At 43.6% G+C, this 23,481-nt stretch overlaps 1 protein-coding gene across 2 annotated transcripts; it reads left to right on the forward strand.

The window, feature by feature from the left end:
- The first annotated feature begins 5,046 nt into the window (after positions 1-5,046).
- LOC118375939 (uncharacterized) lies at positions 5,047-20,815 on the forward strand. 2 transcript variants are annotated; one of them, XR_008095773.1, is made up of 6 exons: positions 5,047-5,198; positions 12,857-13,123; positions 16,849-17,133; positions 17,390-17,656; positions 18,186-18,250; positions 19,313-20,815. XR_008095773.1 is itself a non-coding variant. In XM_052499560.1 (5 exons), exons 1-5 carry the CDS (start codon positions 5,141-5,143, stop codon positions 19,378-19,380), a joined length of 945 nt encoding a protein of 314 aa, XP_052355520.1. In that variant the 5' UTR covers positions 5,047-5,140; the 3' UTR covers positions 19,381-20,815. The 2 variants fall into 2 exon arrangements, 1 of the variants encoding a protein (XP_052355520.1); XM_052499560.1 differs by lacking the exon at positions 18,186-18,250.
- Positions 20,816-23,481: the final 2,666 nt, after the last annotated feature.

A 23,481-nucleotide genomic window follows, 5' to 3' on the forward strand; every position in this document is an offset into this window, starting at 1 on the left:
ATAGCATTTTGTTCAGCAAGCAGCAGGTAACTTGGTCACGGAAATCAGAAAAGCAATCAAATTAAATCGTTTACCTTTGATGAGCTTCGGATGTTTTCACTCACGAGACTCCCAGTTAGATAGCCAATGTTCATTTTTTCCAAAAATATTATTTTTGTAGGCGAAATAGCTCCGTTTGTTCTTCACGTTTGGCTGAGAAATAGACCTGGAAATTTCGGTCACGAAAACACCGAAAAATATTCCAAATTAGCTCCATAATATCGACAGAAACATGGCAAACATTGTTTGTAATCAATCTTCAATGTGTTTTTCAAATATCTATTCGATAATATATCCACTGGGACAATTGGTTTTTCAGTAGGACCGATTGGAATAATGGCTACCTCTGTATTTTACGGGAGAGTCACTCTCTGAGAGTCATCAGGTGACCACTTACACAATGTAGCCGCTTACGGTTATTCTTCAACATAAATGCGTTAAACTACGTCACAATGCTGTAGACACCTTGGGGAATACGTAGAAAAAGTAATCTGGTTGATAGCCCATTCACTGCTCAATAGGGACGCATTGGAACGCAGAGCTTTCAAAACACGAGGCACTTCCGGATTAGATTTTTCTCAGGCTTTCGCTTGCAATATCAGTTCTGTTATACTCACAGACAATATTTTTACAGTTTTGGAAACTTTAGAGTGTTTTCTATCCTAAGCTGTCAATTATATTCATATTCTAGCATCTTGTCCTGACAAAATATCCCGTTTACTTTGGGTACGTTATTTTTCCAAAAATGAAAATACTGCCCCCTAGTCACAAAAGGATATTATTAATTAAAATGTTATAGTACAAACATGACTGACCCAGCAGACCCGGCCAGCTGCACAATGCCATCTCCTCGCAAGGAGCCACCATCTACTGGCACGAGGAATTGCTTGGTGGCATCATGGGGGGGTCCAAACGTTGGCTGAACGCCATGACCAGGCGTTGGACATTTTTCTGGAGCAATTCCGCGGGTTGTCTGTGAGGCAGCCTACCACTGTGGTAACCCCACAGCCCCTCAGTAACTCAGCTGTTAGTCGCGCCGTCTCATTGGTCACTCCACCTCCTTGGGAGCCCAGCTTACCTACCCCGGAATGCTTTAATGGAGAGCCGAGCACCTGTTGGGGGTTTCTAGCTCAGTGTGCCCTCATCTTCGAACTTCAGCCCTCTTCCTTCCCCTCGGATCGCTCCAAGATAGCCTACCTCATCACGCTTATGTCCGGGAGGGCTATCACCTGGGCTACTGCTGTATGGGAACAACAGCCGGCCATATGCGTTTAGTCTGGAGGGGTTCGTGGGAGAGGTGAAGAAGGTTTTTGATGCCCCGTTCCCCAGGACTCCCGAAATGTGGCAGACTATGCGATGGATTTCTGCACGTTGGCATCGGAGACTGCTTGGAACCAGGAAGCACTGTTCGATATGTTCCTGCACCGCATCTCAGAGGAGGTCAAAGATGAGCTTGCTGCTCAGGAGTTACTGACAGATGTCAATTCCCTCATCGCATTGACCATCTGTATCGATGGGCGATTACGGGAACGACGGAGGGAGAGGAAATTCGATTTCGCTCGCAAGTCCAGGAATTCCACATTGCCTCCGAGTCATCCTGGAAGTCCCCGACGGTTTCGTTGCTGAGAGAACCCACGGCTTCCCGACCTCCACCGAGAGTTGCCGCTTCCCGAGCCTATGCGACTAGGCAGACGAAGGGTTGTCTGTATTGTGGGACTCTTGGTCATTTTGAGTCCTCTTGTCCTTTAAAAGACCAGGCTCACCGGTAGGAGCGAGAACTCTGGTGGGCCATATGGAGAACTTTTCTGCTTCCCTTGCTCGCACCCATTTCCATGCCATTCTCCTGTGGAGAAACCAGTCTAAATCTCTTCGGGTCCCCATTGACTCTGGGGCTGATGAGAGCTTTTTGGATGAGACCCTGGCTTCCGAGCTGAACATCCCCACTCAGCCCCTCTCCATTCCCAATGATGTTAGAGCACTGGACGAGCGCTCTATAGGCCGGATCACTCATAATACCACTCCCATCAACCTACTGGTGTCAGGGAATCACAGAGAGACTATTACATTTCTGCCCATAAAGTCTCCTCAGATTCCCATGATTTTTGGATTCTCCTGGCTCCAGCAATACAATCCCTTCATCAACTAGTCTACTGGTGCCATCATGGGCTGGAGTCCATTCTGCCACGCCCATTGTCAGTGCAACCTGCCCTGGGAATCACAGAGAGACTATTACATTTCTGCCCATCAAGTCTCCTCAGATTCCCATGATTTTTGGATTCTCCTGGCTCCAGCAATACAATCCCTTCATCAACTAGTCTACTGGTGCCATCATGGGCTGGAGTCCATTCTGCCACGCCCATTGTCAGTGCAACCTGCCCTGGGACATCATCCTGAGGGCTCGGAAGGTGCCTTGAACCCCTCTGCTTTCCTCGCGGAGTACCAGGACCTCCGGGAGGTGTTTAGCAAGGCCCAGGCCACTTTGCTTCCGCCTCACCGCCCCTATGACTGCGGGATTGACCTTCTCCCGACCACAAAAACATGGTGTATCTCCGCACGAAAAAAGTGCCTCAACTCCAGGCAAGCGAGATGGGCCCTGCTGTATACCTGGTTCAACTTTTCCCTCTTTTACCGGCCGGAGTCCAAAAATGTCAAGCCGGATGCCCTGTCTGGCCGCTATAGCCCCATGGTTAACACCCTGGAGCCCTAGACCATCCCTCCCCCCTCGTGCATGGCACTCAGCGGGGGTATAGGGAAACATGACATTTTGCCACAAAAAAAGTAAGTATGCTTGGGGTCATTGTCCATTTGGAAGATCCATTTGCAACCAAGATTTAACTTCCTGACTGATGTCTTGAGATGTTGCTTCAATGTATCCACACAATTTTCAATCCTCATGATGCCATCTTCTTTGTGAAGTGCACCAGTCCTTCCTGCAGCAAAGCACCCCCACAACATGATGCTGCCACCCCCACAACATGATGCTGCCACCCCCATGCTTCACGGTTGGAATGGTGCTCTTCGACTTGCAAGCCTACCCCTTTTTCCTCCAAACATAACGATGGTCATTATGGCCAAACCGTTCCATTTTTGTTTCATCAGACCAGAAGACATTTCCCCAAAAAGTACGATCTTTGTCCCCATGTGCAGTTGCAAACCATAGTCTGGGTTTTTGTGGAGGCTTTGGAGCAGTGGGATCTTCCTTACTGTTTGGCCTTTCAAGTTATGTCGAGAAAGGACTCGTTTTTACTGTGGATATAGATACTTTGCACCTGTTTCCTCCAGCATCTTCACAAGGTCCTTTGCTGTTCTGGGATTGATTTGCACTTTTCGCACCAAAGTGCGTTCATCTCTAGGAGACAGAATGTGTCTTCTTCCTGAGCGGTATGATGGCTGTGTTGTCCCATGGTGTACCTTCAGGTGTTTGGAAATTGCTCCCAAGGATTAATCAGACTTGTGGAGGTCTACATTTTTTTTCGGAGCTATTGGCTGATTTCTTTTAAATTTTACCATGATGTTTGAAGGTAGACCTTGAAATACATTCACAGGTGAACCTCCAATTGACTCAAATGATATAAATTAGCCTGTCAGAAGCTTTTAAAGCAATGACATCATTTTCTGGGATGTTCCAAGCTGTTTAAAGGCACAGACAACATAGGGTATGTAAACTTCTCACCCACTGGAATTGTGATACAGTGAATTATAAGTGAAATAATCTGTCTGTAAACAATTGTTGGAAAAATTACTTGTCATTGTCATGTTCGTCGTAATGATGAGACCAAGGCGCAGCGTGATAAGAATACATTCTTCTTTAATTAATGAAGAACACTTAAACAAACTAACAAAACGGACGTGCCGCTATGATAAACCGAGTGCTGACATGCAACTACACATAGACAATAACCCACAAAACCAAAATGGAAAATGTCAACCTAAATAGGATCCCCAATCAGAGACAATGATAAACAGCTGCCTCTGATTGGGAACCAATTCAGGCCACAATAGACCTACATATACCTAGACATACTAAAATCCCATGGATATACAAAAACCCTAGACAGGACAGAAACACCTAGACTATACAAAACTTAACCATCCACCCTTGTCACACCCTGACCTAACCAAAATAATAAAGAAAACAAAGATAACTAAGGTCAGGGCGTGACAGTCATGCACAACGTAGATGTCCTAACCAACTTGCCAAAACTATAGTTTGATTACAATACATTTGTGAAGTGGTTGAAAAACGAGTTTTAATGACTCCAACCTATGTGTATGTAAACTTCAAGACTTCAATTGTAGCTGTGTGCGACAACAAGGCAGTTGTTCCTGAGAAATGGCGCCCAACTGCGCTTGAGACCACGGCGTTAGACATCTACTTCACTAATTGCACAATGAATGGAAATGTGAAATTCAATGTGTATCACAAATAAATAGCTGTAGATGCTGTGACCAATCGAAGAAAATGTCATTGTGGTTTCTATTCGGATCTGCTGTATCAATGTCTTTGCTACAATGTTTCAGCACTGTTTTCAGAACCATGGACAGCGCCCCTAGAAACCAAGGTTCGGGAACTATCTACCAGCACTTGGGTAGTTTTTCTTTACATGGCAGTCAATACGAAAATAACTAACGACCAGAGAACGCCAGAAATGTCACCTGACAACCAGTGTTAGTGAATGCAGCATCATGTTTTGTCAGAAAATTGATTGTTTGTGAAATAATCTTGATTTTTATAATGCTGGTTATACATTGTATAAAAGTAAAAATACACTCGAGGCCATGTGTTATGACATTTTTATCATCATAGCCACGAAGCGAAACCTCTCAAGTATTATTGCTTAAATAGCATATACACATAATGCAATGTGTTGGTATCCAGTGTGATTGTATTGCAGCTATGAAACATTATTTACAAGTCAAATGGAACGTTGTTTTATTTCCACGAAGAGGTCTTGAATAGTGAAGAACTAAACCCCATTTTACTTTCACTTTCACAGCCTTGGGAAAAGAAGATCAGAAGCAGCCTAGATGAAGCACACAGTGTTTTAGCACATCTCATTTGAATGTACTGTTATCTTTACAAACAAACAGTCTAGCAGATATGCCCAAACTAACGCTCATCAGATTGTGTTTCTGGCTTTGTCTGGTGGTCTCCGGAGGTAAGTTGAACCGACTGAACCGACTGGCAGGGGCGAACGTAGCATTTTGGCCTACCTAATATGTGTTACACTACTTGTTTGCTATTGTGTGCTAATTGTATAGTCCATCCTAATCTTTGATGATCATGAACAATAGCTATATGTAAGATAATGTCATTTATGAACACTGTGGGCTGCAACTTCAAGTTAGAAGCGCAGCCACCGAGAGGGATTCATATCACTGAAAAAATTATATTTGTAACGACATTATGGATGGACAATAGTCTAAACACGGTCTTCATATTGATTTTCAACATGGAAAGTCAGAATGGTTTTAAACAACGTCTATATGGGTTTCGATTAGAAATAAGGACCGCACCCTTCTTGTTCAGTGACGACATTCATGAAGGAGCTGGGATGGAAGTTGTCAATATAACTATTTGTTTAGCACTTTTGAAATGTACAGTGACAGAATTCAGAACATGGGCGGTTCTTACAGTCTTCTCCCTGTACACCAAGTCAGAACCGTAGGATAAATTAAGGGGGCATATAAGCAGACAATGAAAGCTCTTACATTATTCAATGATTACTTTTCTTTAAAACAGGTTATAGGCTACATGTGCACCACCAAGTCAGAACAGTAGGTGGAATTCAGAGGGGTAAATAGACCAAATTATTAGTGTGAGGCACATGGGCTACTAACATCTTACTGCACAACATACACGTAGTATTACTTTCTTAGATACGGTATACATACACTACCACTCAAAAGTTTTGCGTCACTTAGAAATTTACATGAAAACATACATGAAATTAGTTGTAAAATGAATATGAAATATAATGAAGACGTTGACAAGGTTATAAATAATTATTTTTAATTGAAATAATAATTGTGTCCTTCAAACTTTGCTTTCGTAAAAGAATCCTCCATTTGCAGCAATTACAGCCTTGCAGACCTTTGGCATTCTAATTGTCAATTTGTTGAGGTAATCTGAAGAGATTTCACCCCATGTTTCCTGAAGCACCTCCCACAAGTTAGATTGGCTTGATGGGCACTTCTTACGTATCATATGGTCAAGCTGCTCCCAAAATAGCTCAATAGGGTTGAGATTCAGTGATTGCACTTGCTACTCCATTATAGACAGAATACCAGCTGACTGCTTCTTCTCTAAATAGTTATTGCATAGTTTGGAGCTGTGCTTTGGGTCATTGTCCTGTTTAGGAGGAATTTGGCTCCAATTAAGTTGTGGCTGTCAGTGAAAAGCGTCTAAAATGTGTGATGATGTGTCTTGAGTTTCATTTAAAATGTTGAGAAAGGAAAAAGGGGAGGGGTGTGTGGTGAAGATACGGGCGTCTTTCTCCAGAATGCATGCACTCAGCTCTCCAGAATGCATGCACTCAGCTCTCCAGAATGCATGCACTCAGCTCTCCAGAATGTGCTCCACAGTCTCCCACAAATTCCTGCACATTCTTTTGTACATTGTGTGAATTGTTTGCCCTTTGATTGTTTATTTGTATCAATACCCCATTACAGATGTAACCAGTAGCCATAGTAAATGTACCGTTAATTCCCGTCATTTGGTTACATGAATTACTCTTAATGGATGCATTACAGTAATTTACCGTTCTTATTCTCTGAGTGGAAACCTATGCAGAGTTCACAATAAGCTTTAGTCTGTTTCATAACCATCAATTTGGAGTTTTGTAATTTTTTTCATTGTCTTTTGAATTGAGTGCCCCATGTGGCTCCGGAGTGGCGCAGCTGTCTAAGGCACTGCATCTCAGTGCCAGAGGTGTCACTGTAGTCCCTGATCCGAATCCAGGCTGTATCACAACCGGCGTTGCTTGGGTGTCCCATAGGTCGGCGCACAATTGGTCCAGCGTCGTCCAGGTTTGGCTGGGATAGGCCATCAATATAAATAAGAATTGGTTCTTAACTGACTTGCCTAGTTAAATAAAGATTGCATTGAGCATGTGTGAGGTTTCTCTGTACCGATAATGTTGAGGGAGCCTGCGCGCCGGAGTATACCAACCTCCTGAGTTGATACAATGTTGCACTTTACTAAGGATAGCTCAAGTCATGATAGAAAGGGAGGCGGAGTTGAGAGATGAATGCAGTTGAAAGAACCTGTCACGCCTTGGTCATTGTATTTTGTGTTTTCGTTATATATTTGGTCAGGCCAGGGTGTGACATGGGTTTATGTTATTGTATTTTCGTATTGGGGTTTGTAGTATTTGGGATCGCGGCTGATTAGGGGTGTTGTATAGGCTTGGCTGCCTGAGGCGGTTCTCAATCAGAGTCAGGTGATTCTTGTTGTCTCTGATTGGGAACCGTATTTAGGTAGCCTGAGTTTCGCTTTGTATTTCGTGGGTGATTGTTCCTGTCTCTGTGTAGTTTCACCAGATAGGCTGTAATTAGGTTTCACGTTCCGTTTGTTGTTTTGTATTTTGTATAGTTATTTCATGTGTCACTTTTTCTATTAAAGTCATGAGTAACCACAACGCTGCATTTCGGTCCGACTCTCATTCTACAAACGATGAACGCCGTTACAGAACCTGCATTTTCATAAGGATATTTTCCACTGTTTTAGGTCTATGTATTTTACTAAGTTGATGATGGATTGGTCTATAGGCTATTTCTGAGTTCCATGAGCGGATTTAGTGGATCAATGTGGATCAATGTGTCCATATGGCAAAGGCTGGTGCTCTTGCATTTATTTGAATTTGAACTTTTAGATTTTAGAATTTCAATTCAGATTTTTATGATTAACCACATAACTATAATTTTGAGAAACGTAAACGTTATTATTGAAATGGAAAAATAAAAAATATATTTTCGGGGGGGCTTGCCTGTTTTGCATGTTTTTGTGGCATATACGTGTCACATATCAGTTTGTAAACAATGTATAAATAAATAAATAAATAAATAAATAAATAAATAATTGAGTTAATAAAGCCAAATACAAATCTCAACTGGCAGTGATCATCATGAATCAAGTTGACAATCCACCGGCAAATCCTTTTCAATCCTTGTCAAATGAAAATAAATAATGAAGAGAAATGATAGATAAAACATATCGGTGCTCATCGGCCATTGAACATTACACAACAAGTTGGAATCGCAAACTCAACAATGAGTGCTTTGGAAGGAAGTGAGCACAGCACAAAATGGTGAGTCCAAAAATGTATTGTATGCTGCTGCATAAATTATGTAATATGCCAGGGAGATATGTATACTGTAGCTAAGAAGGTAATAACGCTACTAAGTGTATGTTGTGTAGTAAGCTGTTAGTAGCCCATGTGCATCATGCTAATAATTTGGTCCCCTTTACCCTTAATTTCCTCAACTGTTCGGACTTAGTGGTGCACATGTAGCCTATAGCCTGTTTTAGAGAAATGTAATCATCAAATTTTGTAAGAGCTTTCATTGTCTGCTCATTTGCCCCCATTATTTATCCTACATTCTGACTTGGTGTAATGGACAATACTGTAAGAACGGCCCATGTTCTGAATTCTGTCGTTGTACATTTCAAAAGTGCTGAACAAATAGTTATATTGACAACGTTAGTCCTAACTCGCTCATTAATGTCTAAATCAAAATTACGGATTGCCTCTTATCCGCTCGTTGTTCCCTTATGCCATAGTTTGTATATCTCAATTATCATTAGAAACCATATTTGTTTAAACAAGTCAGCCATATCAGCTATGTTTTTTTAAAGAGGCAGTAAATGAGGTTGAATGAACTGTTTTGCTGCCGGACAAGGCTCCGCTGATAGCCAGTGTCAGGACCCGGTTACGAACCCGGGTCTCCGGAGTGAGAAACAGTCACTTAACCAACTGAGCCACGAATAGTCGGCAGAACCCAGAAGATGAGGCAGACACAGCAGTACTTGAGACGGTGTATTTAATGAAGTAAAAAATGAAGTTCTTCAGGAAAACATGTAACTCCACAACCTCAAAAGGAATCCTACAAGAACAAAGGTAATCCTCCAAGACAAAAAAGGTAAATCCACAAGGTGGAAGGTAAAGCACAAAAAGCCTCAAAAGGTACTCAAAAAAACAAAACAAACAAGAACAAAAAACAGAATTCAACAAGAGAGTCCACCGGGATCAACAAAAGTTCTCAGAGTACTAGGGCTGGATGCTAACATACAAACACAGCAAAGAACAGAGGAAAACAAAGGGTTTAAATACAATCAGGGGAAACGAGGCACAGGTGCAAATAATAATGGGGATCAAGGGAAAACAAAAGGTCAAAAGGCACAATGGGGGCATCTAGTGACTAAAAACCGCAACAACCCTGGCCAAATCCTGACAGCCAGGTGGTAAGATGTTGGGACTGCTTCATGTTTTTAGCCTTTTTTTAACTTGGCAAGTCAGTGTCATGTCTTTGGCTATGCCGGATTAATTGATATGACATGCTATTCTATAAAATAATTTCTCCATATTTAATGTCACCTGATTGAGCTAATCATGTAAATGTAATTAACTAGAGAGTCGGGCACCACAAAATAATATTTATAGAGCTGTTATCTTCCTAATAAACTCTTAAAGACCTAGTAATATTTTACATCAATAGCAGTCAATATCAATCGCCATCTTACTTCAGTCTCATCTGAAAGTTGTAAATTCTTAGTTATCTGCACGAACCCTGGCTGTGATAAAATGGGTCTCGATGAGAGATGTAGGAGTCAGGCGCAGGAGAGCAGGGATGTCTGAGAAGCGTGTTTAATAATATAGTCCACCAATACAAAACGGCACAGACAAAAATCCCAAAACTACGCTCTCGAATACTCAGAAACTCGTGCAAACGCACGGAGGAACAAACACAGTTCCGACACTTTACATACATGTGCGTAATAGCGAAAAAACAACAAACATCAAATACAATCGAGGGCAATACACACAAGTCTAATCCTGCACGAATTAAGGCTGGTAACGGGTGCCCTATATACACACAGAAATAAACGCAATTGAAACCAGGTGTGAAAAGGAACAAAACAACAAAACAAAACAACTAGAAAAGGAAAAAGGGATCGTTAGCGGCTAGTAAGCCGGCGACGCCGAGCATCGAGCGCTGCCCGAACAGGGAGAGGAGTTACCGTCGGTAGAAGTCGTGACACTGGCTAACAATTTGAATCAGCAATACAAAATTGGGTTTCCACAGAATTACACAATTAATCATAACTTGATTACAAATTACGTCATAAAGGAAAACAGCCCTAGTGGGCGGAACATATATGACAGCTTGTTACACAAAGGAAAAGGGTTGGGTTTGAGTGAAAGAGCGGGAAGACTGAGGGACACAGGGAGAAGCTGTGCTATTGTAAATACAGTATCTTATGCATTCTAAATTACCGCCCATTTGGAAAAGGAAAATGCAATAAATATTTACTCTGAGCTGCGCTTCAGTGGTAGATTGAAGGACTTGTTGCCCAACCGAGTCCTTTGAAGAATGTCTCTGGTTGTCAATTGGATACGTTGTAGTAACATCGTTGTGTGGTGGATGGGATACTCTGTCTGTTCCTTCCTAACCTACTTTTGCAGCTGCGGTCGCTAACTCAAAGGCTAGGAGGTATCACTTCTGTCATGAATAAGAGTTCAAAGTTCATACCATTCGCAACCAAAGCTCACGCTGATGTTGGCTTCGTTCTGTAGTTATTATCTGAACCATTCTGACATAGGACCGTCGTCCTACCTCCCCGGACCAGGAAGTTATGTTGTCGTCAAGGGCTTATATAGGAAGGGAGAAAAGGGGTGTGTTTCATAGTTTACAACCTCTGTCTCTTAACGTGGGCAGGCCACTGAGTGAGCAGCCCTATCTTATGAAAGCCCACATCTCACATTTTAGAAGCTAAAATGCTAATTTTAGAAGCTAAAAATGTCATCCGCTCACAAATAATTTCATATTCAAACATTTAAATTGAACAACAATCCCATGTGAATCCGATAACTCTGATGTGTAGACTTTCCACTGTAGAGTTTATGTCATCTTATCATTGATGAGAATGTCTCAGATGACAACCGAACTGACATCATATTCATTAAGTACCACCGCATATGTTCCATTGTTTGGATTACCAGAATATAGTTAATTTCCCCCCACGTACTGATGTTCCCAGAATCTCTATGTTAACCAAGGGTTTTGCAAATGTACCCTCAGTAGGGTAGAGAGAGGAAAAAGGTATTTATAACTGTCATAAACCTACTCCCCAGGCCAACGTCATGACATCAGTATAGAAGAAATTCTTATTGACAATGACTGCCTACCCCAGACAACACCGGTCCAATTGTGCATCACCCTATAGGACTCTCAATCCCAGCTGAATGTGATAAACCTGGATTTGAACCAGGGACTGGAGTGACACCTCTTGTGCCTTAGACCACTGCACCACTCAGGGGACCTAACAGTTGGTGGCCACCATTTGTCACCGATATTGTGCAATTAATGTATTGTTTAGTCACAGTGCACCTGCCAAGATGCCTAAAATAGGCATTTTGCTATTCAACGCAGTAGAGTTGAAAATATGCTGGAAACACACAGAACTTTAGATTTTTATTCAGTAAATGATAACTAAAACAAAAAAGTAGAATTTGTGTGCACTATGTCCTCACACACTGATTTGTATCTGCAACAAGTACATTGAGTGGAAACACCACTGGTTGGAAAATGCGCACATTTTCTAGATGTGGATTTTAGAATATTGTCATAAAAATCTGTCGCCAATTGGCTGGAAATGTAGCCACTAACTAGGTTTCCATCCAACCTTTTTTATGAGAGTAAAGTACATGTCAGATAAAAAACTGTCATGACCGGCCTGATGGAAACAGAACATTTTTCGTGAAACTTTCCAAATGTCGACAAAACAAAATACTCTCGACAAGGTGGGATAGGTCGGTAGAATGAATTATGTGAGAAATGGCAGTGAATATGCTTATGTGCACAAATATTGATATAATAACCATCATATTGAAGTAAACATGGAGTCAGGCGACGTGTTGTGTGGTCCTCCCACTACGACTGCAGTTTATTAGGCTACAGATTTTTAAAATTATGATGAACTTCACAGGGTGGTGAAAGTGCAAAGTGATGAATTTGATGCTCATTTCAAATAAATATTGAGGGTCTTATTCTGGTGACATGATCATCAATGTTTTGCAGCCCTTTGACAAATACAAATAATATCGCTCTTATCCATAATAATATCATAATGTAGATAGCCTAACCCCACTTAGTTTGATGGAAAGATCTCTCTGGTGGGAAAATGTGCATATTGTTTTATGCAGAATTTACAATGTTCACATGAAAATCTGTCGCGGATTGGATGGAAACCTAGCGAGTGATATAATAGGGGTGTAGACAAAGACTTTAATATGTAGTGTAGTCTAGATACATTTCTGCTCCAGTGGTGATGGGGAAAATACTAGTCAAATTGGTCAGACTACATAGGCCAGATATGCCCAGCAAGTAGAATTCTAGACATAAAAAGTAAAGGTTAATAATAATGTCTCTTTCAATGCCAATAGGGTTAGGACTATATATTTATACCCTCACCATAATGTGTTACCCTGGATACATTGATACTCTGATACATGTGTGTGGTCATGTAGAAACAGCAGGTTATTCAGTGCCTCACAAGCATTTTCCCAAATGATTCCTGTTTCTTTCCTCTATACAGATGCAGTCCCCAAACCTACAATCACTTCTTCCTGTAACCCAGACAAAACCTCCTGCACTCTGACCTGTGAAGGTGACACCACTGATGCTGAACCAGTCACTTACAGCTGGAAAGTGGGAGAGGGGCCGTGGGAGGTTGTAGGAAAACAGCTGATTATCTTTAAGAGCAACACTGGCAAATCAACAAACAGTTACAAGTACACCTGCAAGCTGAATAATGCTGTTAGTGGGGAAGTCAGTGAGCCAGTTGGAGAGGTGTTTGGTTCAGGTGAGTGGACACTCATAAGTGTCTTACAGTCTTATGTATTGATATGTCAGTAACATTTACATTTACATTTAAGTCATTTAGCAGACGCTCTTATCCAGAGCGACTTACAAATTGGTGCATACACCTTATGACATCCAGTGGAACAGCCACTTGCATCTAAATCTTTTTTGGGGGGAGGGGAGAAGGGGGGTGAGAAGGATTACTTACCCTTACTTACCCTATCCTAGGTATTCCTTGAAGAGGTGGGGTTTCAGGTGTACCTCTTCAAGGAATACCTAGGATAGGGTAAGTAAGGGTAAGTAATCCTTCTCACCCCCCCCCAACAAGATTTAGATGCAAGTGGCTGTTCCACTGGTTGTCATAAGGTGTATGCACCAATTTGTAAGTCGCTCTGGATAAGAGCGTCTGCTAAATGACTTAAATGTAAATGTAAATGTTAAATGTGTCTCCGGAAGGTGGTGATTGACTCCGCTGTCCTGGCGTCGTGAGGGAGTTTGTTCCACCATTGGGGGGCCAGAGCAGCGAACAGTTTTGACTGGGCTGAGCGGGAACTGTACTTCCTCAGTGGTAGGGAGGCGAGCAGGCCAGAGGTGGATGAACGCAGTGCCCTTGTTTGGGTGCAGGGCCTGATCAGAGCCTGGAGGTACTGAGGTGCCGTTCCCCTCACAGCTCCGTAGGCAAGCACCATGGTCTTGTAGCGGATGCGAGCTTCAACTGGAAGCCAGTGGAGAGAGCGGAGGAGCGGGGTGACGTGAGAGAACTTGGGAAGGTTGAACACCAGACGGGCTGCGGCGTTCTGGATGAGTTGTAGGGGTTTAATGGCACAGGCAGGGAGCCCAGCCAACAGCGAGTTGCAGTAATCAAGACGGGAGATGACAAGTGCCTGGATTAGGACCTGCGCCGCTTCCTGTGTGAGGCAGGGTCGTACTCTGCGGATGTTGTAGAGCATGAACCTACAGGAACGGGACACCGCCTTGATGTTAGTTGAGAACGACAGGGTGTTGTCCAGGATCACGCCAAGGTTCTTAGCGCTCTGGGAGGAGGACACAATGGAGTTGTCAACCGTGATGGCGAGATCATGGAACGGGCAGTCCTTCCCCGGGAGGAAGAGGAGCTCCGTCTTGCTGAGGTTCAGCTTGAGATGGTGATCCGTCATCCACACTGATATGTCTGCCAGACATGCAGAGATGCGATTCGCCACCTGGTCATCAGAAGGGGGAAAGGAGAAGATTAATTGTGTGTCGTCTGCGTAGCAATGATAGGAGAAACCATGTGAGGTTATGACAGAGCCAAGTGACTTGGTGTATAGCGAGAATAAGAGAGGGCCTAGAACAGAGCCCTGGGGGACACCAGTGGTGAGAGCGCGTGGTGAGGAGACAGATTCTCGCCACGCCACCTGGTAGGAGCGACCTGTCAGGTAGGACGCAATCCAAGCGTGGGCCGCGCCGGAGATGCCCAACTCGGAGAGGGTGGAGAGGAGGATCTGATGGTTCACAGTATCGAAGGCAGCCGATAGGTCTAGAAGGATGAGAGCAGAGGAGAGAGAGTTAGCTTTAGCAGTGCGGAGCGCCTCCGTGATACAGAGAAGAGCAGTCTCAGTTGAATGACTAGTCTTGAAACCTGACTGATTTGGATCAAGAAGGTCATTCTGAGAGAGATAGCGGTAGAACTGGCCAAGGACGGCACGCTCAAGAGTTTTGGAGAGAAAAGAGAGAAGGGATACTGGTCTGTAGTTGTTGACGTCGGAGGGATCGAGTGTAGGTTTTTTCAGAAGGGGTGCAACTCTCGCTCTCTTGAAGACGGAAGGGACGTAGCCAGCGGTCAGGGATGAGTTGATGAGCGAGGTGAGGAAAGGGAGAAGGTCTCCGGAAATGGTCTGGAGAAGAGAGGAGGGGATAGGGTCAAGCGGGCAGGTTGTTGGGCGGCCGGCCGTCACAAGACGCGAGATTTCATCTGGAGAGAGAGGGGAGAAAGAGGTCAGAGCATAGGGTAGGGCAGTGTGAGCAGAACCAGCGGTGTCGTTTGACTTAGCAAACGAGGATCGGATGTCGTCGACCTTCTTTTCAAAATGGTTGACGAAGTCATCTGCAGAGAGGGAGGAGGGGGGATTCAGGAGGGAGGAGAAGGTGGCAAAGAGCTTCCTAGGGTTAGAGGCAGATGCTTGGAATTTAGAATGGTAGAAAGTGGCTTTAGCAGCAGAGACAGAGGAGGAAAATGTAGAAAGGAGGGAGTGAAAGGATGCCAGGTCCGCAGGGAGGCGAGTTTTCCTCCATTTCCGCTCGGCTGCCCGGAGCCCTGTTCTGTGAGCTCGCAATGAGTCGTCGAGCCACGGAGCGGGAGGGGAGGACCGAGCCGGCCTGGAGGATAGGGGACATAGAGAGTCAAAGGATGCAGAAAGGGAGGAGAGGAGGGTTGAGGAGGCAGAATCAGGAGATAGGTTGGAGAAGGTTTGAGCAGAGGGAAGAGATGATAGGATGGAAGAGGAGAGAGTAGCGGGGGAGAGAGAGCGAAGGTTGGGACGGCGCGATACCATCCGAGTAGGGGCAGCGTGGGAAGTGTTGGATGAGAGCGAGAGGGAAAAGGATACAAGGTAGTGGTCGGAGACTTGGAGGGGAGTTGCAATGAGGTTAGTGGAAGAACAGCATCTAGTAAAGATGAGGTCAAGCGTATTGCCTGCCTTGTGAGTAGGGGGGAAGGTGAGAGGGTGAGGTCAAAAGAGGAGAGGAGTGGAAAGAAGGAGGCAGAGAGGAATGAGTCAAAGGTAGACGTGGGGAGGTTAAAGTCGCCCAGAACTGTGAGAGGTGAGCCGTCCTCAGGAAAGGAGCTTATCAAGGCATCAAGCTCATTGATGAACTCTCCAAGGGAACCTGGAGGGCGATAAATGATAAGGATGTTAAGCTTGAAAGGGCTGGTAACTGTGACAGCATGGAATTCAAAGGAGGCGATAGACAGATGGGTAAGGGGAGAAAGAGAGAAAGACCACTTGGGAGAGATGAGGATCCCGGTGCCACCACCCCGCTGACCAGAAGCTCTCGGGGTGTGTGAGAACACGTGGGCGGACGAGGAGAGAGCAGTAGGAGTAGCAGTGTTATCTGTGGTGATCCATGTTTCCGTCAGTGCCAAGAAGTCGAGGGACTGGAGGGAGGCATAGGCTGAGATGAACTCTGCCTTGTTGGCCGCAGATCGGCAGTTCCAGAGGCTACCGGAGACCTGGAACTCCACGTGGGTCGTACGCGCTGGGACCACCAGATTAGGTGGCCGCGGCCACGCGGTGTGGAGCGTTTGTATGGTCTGTGCAGAGAGGAGAGAACAGGGATAGACAGACACATAGTTGACAGGCTACAGAAGAGGCTACGCTAATGCAAGGAGATTGGAATGACAAGTGGACTACACGTCTCGAATGTTCAGAAAGTTAAGCTTACGTAGCAAGAATCTTATTGACTAAAATGATTAAAATGATACAGTACTGCTGAAGTAGGCTAGCTGGCAGTAGCTGCGTTGTTGACACTACACTAATCAAGTCGTTCCGTTGAGTGTAATAGTTTCACATTTGATATTTAACACAGTCTATATAACGCAGCAGTCTATAATACAGTCTATATAACACCACAGTCTGTAATACAGTCTATATAACACAGAAGTCGATATATGTCACTTTCAATGCCAACAGGGTTAGGACTATATATTTATACCCTAACACATGTATGAAATGTCTGCTTTTCCAGATCTTTATCATGAAGTGGGTGGTGATCTGGTGTTGAAGCCAGAGAAGTCTACAGTGACTGACCACATCACAAGCATCCTATGGAAGCATGGGAAGAACAAGGTGGCAGAATGGGACAAGGATTATGGTGGCCTGGACATCTATGGTGCCTTCAGAAACCGTACAACCCTGGACCAGACTACTGGAGAGCTGAGAATCAGTGGATTGATGAAAACAGACAGTGGAGTTTATTCTGTGGAGTTCAACAGAAAACTGCTAGACAAGACATATACACTATCTGTTATCAGTAAGTGTTTCTGTGTGTGTGTGTGTGTGTGTGTGTGTGTGTGTGTGTGTGTGTGTGTGTGTGTGTGTGTGTGTGTGTGTGTGTGTGTGTGTGTGTGTGTGTGTGTGTGTGTGTGTGTGTGTGTGTGTGTGTGTGTGTGTGCGTGCGTGCGTGCGTGCGTGTGTGTACATGTGTGTGGTCATGTGGAAACAGCAGGTTATTCAGTGCCTCACAACTATTTTCCCACATGGTTCCTGTTTCTTTCCTCTATTTACAGAGGCAGTCCCCAAACCCACAATCACTTCTTCCTGTAACCCAGACAAAACCTCCTGCACTCTGACCTGTGAAGGTGACACCACTGATGCTGAACCAGTCACCTACAGCTGGAAAGTGGGAGAGGGGCCGTGGGAGGTCTTAGACAAACAGCAGAATGTCTCTAAGAGCAACACTGGCAAATCAACCAGCGGTTACAAGTACATCTGCAAGCTGAATAATGCTGTTAGTGGGGAAGTCAGTGAGCCAGTTGGAGAGGTGTTTGGTTCAGGTGAGTGGACACTCATAAGTGTGTTACAGTCTTATGTATTGATATGTCAGTAACACTGCTAGTGTTGTAGGTCATTTTGAATGCTGCACTATGAAGGAAACAGACAATGGAGTTTATTCTGTGGAGTTCAACAGCAAACTGCTTGACAAGACATATATACTATCAGTGTGTGTGTGTGTGTGTGTGTGTGTGTGTGTGTGTGTGTGTGTACGTACATCTGTATGGAACACCGTTTGGGTCTTAAAGCACATGGTCAAACGCAATCTTTTTAATGCTACGTGTGTAAAGTAAACAGGTGCAGGCGCTAAATTAACGCGAATAAACATCTTCACGCACTAAATTAACGCCAAACATGCGTCTAATAAGCTTGTGCAGGCGGTCCAACATGTTCTAAATAAACAGCTGTCAGCGGTCCTGCACAAGTCAAATGAACCCCTACAGCTGCTAAATATACACTTATACACGCTAACATAACACATTCTTTAATATGAACATTTTACTAGACAATTCCCCTCTTCCTTTCAACCAGGTTTCACAGTTTGAAGGAACTTCCTTTTCCACTTGCATTGCAAGCAGAGTATGAACATTTACAAGGTAACGGTTTTGTCTTGGAAAATTGTTGTTACTGAATCTTAAAGTTTATCAGCTAGTTTACAGTGGAAGGATCTGTTTCTCATCACTGGCTTTAAAATTCAGCCAACATTAATCTCACACCAGGATCAGCAGTGCTTAGCATAAACTAAATCAGATACTTGCCAACTAATTTAGCTAATGTCGGTAGCCTCGAACCCTGGCCATATTGGGGCGGCAGGGTAGCCTAGTGGTTAGAGCGTTGGACTAGCAAGTTCAAACCCCCGAGCTGACAAGGCACAAATCTGTCGTTCTGCCCCTGAACAGGCAGTTAACCCACTGTTCCTAGGCCGTCATTGAAAATAAGAATTTGTTCTTAACTGACTTGCCTAGTTAAATAAAGGTTAAAAATATATATATATCATATACTTTGCCTCAAACTGCTAGCCACAGTGAACCCTCGCCCATCTTGTGTTTTATTAAAAGCCCTGCTGAAAAAACATGTCAACTATAACTGCCACAGAAACACATTGAATTATGTTAATACTATCAAGGTAAATTACATACCAGCAAGCTTGTTGCTTGAATGCAGGACCAGGCATACATAGATTCGACAACGGGATGGTAGTTCTCGTTGGTCTTTATCATTGACTAAAGGAAGAAAAGATACCTAAATGTGACTTATTGGCCAGTACTGAAGCAGGACATGCTTTTGAGTTATGTTTTTAGCCCAAAACCTTGTATTTAAGCAAAACAACGGCTGAAGGTAGGCAACTTCTTCCGCCTGACTGGCTGTCATTTCAATGCTAGCGTTAGCCGTGCTAGCTCGCATTTGGCATGAAGACACTGAAAAGCTCACACAAAGCAAATGTGTCTAGTGACAACTTTGTAAAAACCCTTGCTAACATCTACATGTCAGCTTTCGAACAGAGTAGACTTTAATGGGCATGTTCACTTCGTTTTTTGATTATTTATATTCCATCGAAGCTTATTATGGTAAAATGCCTTCAGGCATATACTCTGCACTGCTTCAAATGAATAGGGTTCCCATTCCTTCCGCTTTATTTTCACACAATTGTCTTGCAGAAGGGAACCATGAAGATGAGCTCGGAGTGGGCAAGGGAGAGGCTGATGAAGCAGCAGAGAAGACCTGATTCATCAAGTATCATTAACCCCAATCAAATATCCAATGTCATTAAAACATGTATCCCAATTTACAGTCAAACAACATCGGTCAGTTGTGTTAATGTTATGAACTACAAACCATCGATGGTTCTTGGAGTCAATGAATCAATTGAAAGTGACTACAATTAGACTACATTTTAAAACTGTCAGTAAATATGACAAAAAAAGTCATCTGCTCTTATGGTTCTGTTTACATTTCTTCAACACTTCAATCCGACGCTAATGTTTGACGTCAGGCAAAACGTCTTCAGCCACCGTAGGACGGAGAGCCGCTGGTTGGCATTTTTGTCTGTGTGGGTGTACCAGGAAAGGACGTTAGAAGTTATGTCTCCATGATATCGAAGCTTCTTACCATCTCCACTGCGGCCCAGTCGATATCGATTTAAAAAAAAAAACAGGAACAAGAGATATTGTGTAGCACATAGTAGCAAAAAAATTCACTGGAACAACTTGTTTGCCTATTCTCCCAACAAATGTCAATTATACATTTTTACATGCGTTAGAGTGCATTTTCTTTTTTAGCTCTGCTTTTAACGCCATCCTGACCCACAAACTGGTTAGCAGACTCAGGGCTCTGGGTATAAATCCTGTAATAACAAATTTGATTTTTTTAACATTATCACAAGAATGTGTATCCCCAGAATGGACCCATGATCATGAGTACATGAAGGAGCTGTGGGACCTGACATAATGGTGATAGGACAACAGTCTCAGCGTAAGCAAAACAAAGTAAATGGTGACACTTGACCGTTCTCCCATCTACTGTACATTGACATGGAGATGATCAGCAGCTTCAAGTTCCTGGGTACCCTGATATCCTTTTCTGACCCGCAGTTACTTCAATCATTCCCACTTGTGTTTCTCCACTACCCTCAAACTTGCTGTACCACGACCTATGTACCAAGTACAGTGTGTTTGTACTGCCATAACATGTAAATGAAATGTCCATATTTACTGTAAGATGTATTTATGGTAACATTGCACATTGTAACATAGTCCCTTGACATACATGACTTAACTACTTTGCATAATTCTCAGTATACCCACTCTAATAAATCATACATATATTAAAGCTGCATTATGTATTACTGTCCAAATGATTCTGGTTGTTTGTAATGTTTTTGAAAACTTTCACTACACAACTTTTTTTTGCTCATGGACACTGGAAACTTTCATAATATCAATTATTTTGGGACACATCACCAATTAACAGTGCAGCATTCTGAACTTACTAGGTTGTCATGCAATAAACATTTTGGATAATCCCCCTTAAATCAATTCGTATTTGTCACATGCACCAACTACAACCGGTGTAGACCTTACAGTGAAATGCTTACTTTACAAGCCCTTAACCAACAATGCAGTTTTAAAAAATTACCAAAAAAGTAAAGTAAATAATTAAAGAGCATCAGTAAAATAACAATAGCGAGGCTATATACAGAGGATACCGGTACAGAGAATGTGTGGGGGCTCCGGTTGAGTTAATATACACTGCTCAAAAAAAGGGAACACTAAAATAACACATCCTAGATCTGAATGAATTAAATATTCTTATTAAATACGTTTTTCTTTACATAGTTGAATGTGCTGACAACAAAATCACACAAAAATTATCAATGGAAATCAAATTTATCAACCCATGGAGGTCTGGATTTGGAGTCACACTCAAAATTAAAGTGGAAAACCACACTACAGGCTGATCCAACTTTGATGTAATGTCCTTAAAACAAGTCAAAATGAGGCGCAATAGTGTGTGTGGTCTCCACGTGCCTGTATGACCTCCCTACAACGCCTGGGCATGCTGCTGATGAGGTGGCGGATGGTCTCCTGAGGGATCTCCTCCCAGACCTGGACTAAAGCATCTGCCAGCTCCTGGACAGTCTGTGGTGCAACGTGGCGTTGGTGGATGGAGCGAGACATGATGTCCCAGATGTGCTCAATTGGATTCAGGTCTGGGGAACGGGCGGGCCAGTCCATAGCATCAATGCCTTCCTCTTGCAGGAACTGCTGACACACTCCAGCCACATGAGGTCTTGCATTGTCTTGCATTAGGAGGAACCCAGGGCCAACCGCACCAGCATATGGTCTCACAAGGGGTCTGAGGATCTCATCTCGGTACCTAATGGCAGTCAGGCTACCTCTGGCGAGCACATGGAGGGCTGTGCGGCCCCCCAAAGAAATGCCACCCCACACAGACCCACCGCCAAACCGGTCATGCTGGAGGATGTTGCAGGCAGCAGACCGTTCTCCACGGCGTCTCCAGACTCTATCAAGTCTGTCACATGCTCAGTGTGAACCTGCTTTCATCTGTGAAGAGCACAGGGCGCCAGTGGCGAATTTGCCAATCTTGGTGTTCTCTGGCAAATGCCAAACTTCCTGCACGGTGTTGGGCTGTAAGCACAACCCCCACCTGTGGACGTCGGGCCCTCATACCACCCTCATGGAGTCTGTTTCTGACCGTTTGAGCAGACACATGCACATTTGTGGCCTGCTGGAGGTAATTTTGCAGGGCTCTGGCAGTGCTCCTCCTGCTCCTCCTTGCACAAAGGCGGAGGTAGCGGTCCTGTTGCTGGGTTGTTGCCCTCCTACGGCCTCCTCCACGTCTCCTATAATTTCCACCTGTTGTCTATTCCATTTGCACAACAGAATGTGAAATTTATTGTCAATCAGTGTTGCTTCCTAAGTGGACAGTTTGATTTCACAGAAGTGTGATTGACTTGGAGTTACATTGTGTTGTTTAAGTGTTCCCTTTATTTTTTTGAGCAGTGTATATACATGTAGGTAGAGAAATGAAAGTGACTATGCATAGATAGAATAGCAGCAAATAGACTGGGTAGCCATTTGATTAGATGTTCAGTAGTCTTATGGCTTGGGGGTAGAATCTGTTTAGAAGCCTCTTGGACCTTGTCACGCGGGACAAGGTGTGTGTGCAGGAATCAGACGCAGAGAGAGAGAGTAACGGAGTAAAGTGCTTTACTATTGCACACCAAACTGATAAGCCCAATAAAATACAGGGCGCAGGACACTATACCAGACAACCCAAAACCACAGGGTGTCCAGTATAGAAAACAAAATACACCACGACCTAATATGTACACACGTAACAAAAGACAATCCCGCACAAAACAAGGGCGGGTCAAACTACTACATATAGGGAAGCTAATTAAACCAAAATACACACATGTGAAACTAATAAGACAAAACCAACAGACAAACGAAAAAGGGATCAGTAGCTGCTAGTAGGACGGTGACGACGACCGCCAAGCACCACCCGAACAGGCAGGGGAGCCAACTCTGCTCTGCTTTGAAGAGAGAAGCTATGTCTTTGGCCAAAAGAGGTTTCTCAGCGTAGATGAAAACCTCTTTGAAGAGGCTTGAGTGTCTGTTCATGTAAAGCAGGAGACCTAGACACTCCAGACCCTCTTTGAATCTATCAAGTAAAAAAGTAAAAAATGAATTTGCCCTGACAAATTTAATTAAACTTGAGATTCCTTAGATATATGGAAACTCACTGCTCAAGAGCATCCCGTATCCTGCTTTTTAAGTAGAACTTTGTGGCTGAGTCCACCAGGGCATCACTCTCCAGTTTACAAATGCACTGGACCCAGCATGACCGCTTCCTGTACCTCGTCAACAGTTTGTGCTAACTGGATATTAGATTGTTTATTGAACTGTGTTTTGGGACAAATTAGCAAAACAATAAACTGATCACTACCCTTAAAAAAGATTGACTATGTCACGCCTTGGTCTTAGTATTTTGTGTTTTCTTTAATTATTTGTTCAGGCCAGGGTGTGACATGGGGTTATTGTATTGTCTTATTGGGGTTTTTGTAGGCATTGGGATTGTGGTTGATTAGGGGTGTGTCTAGTTAGGCTTGGCTGCTTGAGGCGGTTCTCAGAGTCAGGTGATTCTTGTTGTCTCTGATGGGGAACCGTATTTAGGTAGCCTGGGTTTCACTGTGTATTTCGTGGGTGATTGTTCCTGTCTCTGTGTAGTTTCACCATATAGGCTGTAATTAGGTTTCACGTTGCGTTTGTTGTTTTGTATTTTGTATAGTTATTTCATGTGT

The sequence above is a fragment of the Oncorhynchus keta genome, chromosome 37 (genome assembly GCF_023373465.1).
Source record: "Oncorhynchus keta strain PuntledgeMale-10-30-2019 chromosome 37, Oket_V2, whole genome shotgun sequence".
Classification (NCBI taxonomy): Eukaryota; Metazoa; Chordata; class Actinopteri; order Salmoniformes; family Salmonidae; genus Oncorhynchus; species Oncorhynchus keta.

Coding starts and splice junctions, on each gene's coding strand:
- LOC118375939 (XM_052499560.1), top strand. CDS start 5,141: ATGCCCAAACTAACGCTCATCAGATTGTGTTTCTGGCTTTGTCTGGTG. Junction 5,199..12,856: donor TTGTCTGGTGGTCTCCGGAG/GTAAGTTGAACC, acceptor TCCTCTATACAG/ATGCAGTCCCCAAACCTACA. Junction 17,657..19,312: donor TGGAGAGGTGTTTGGTTCAG/GTGAGTGGACAC, acceptor ATTGTCTTGCAG/AAGGGAACCATGAAGATGAG.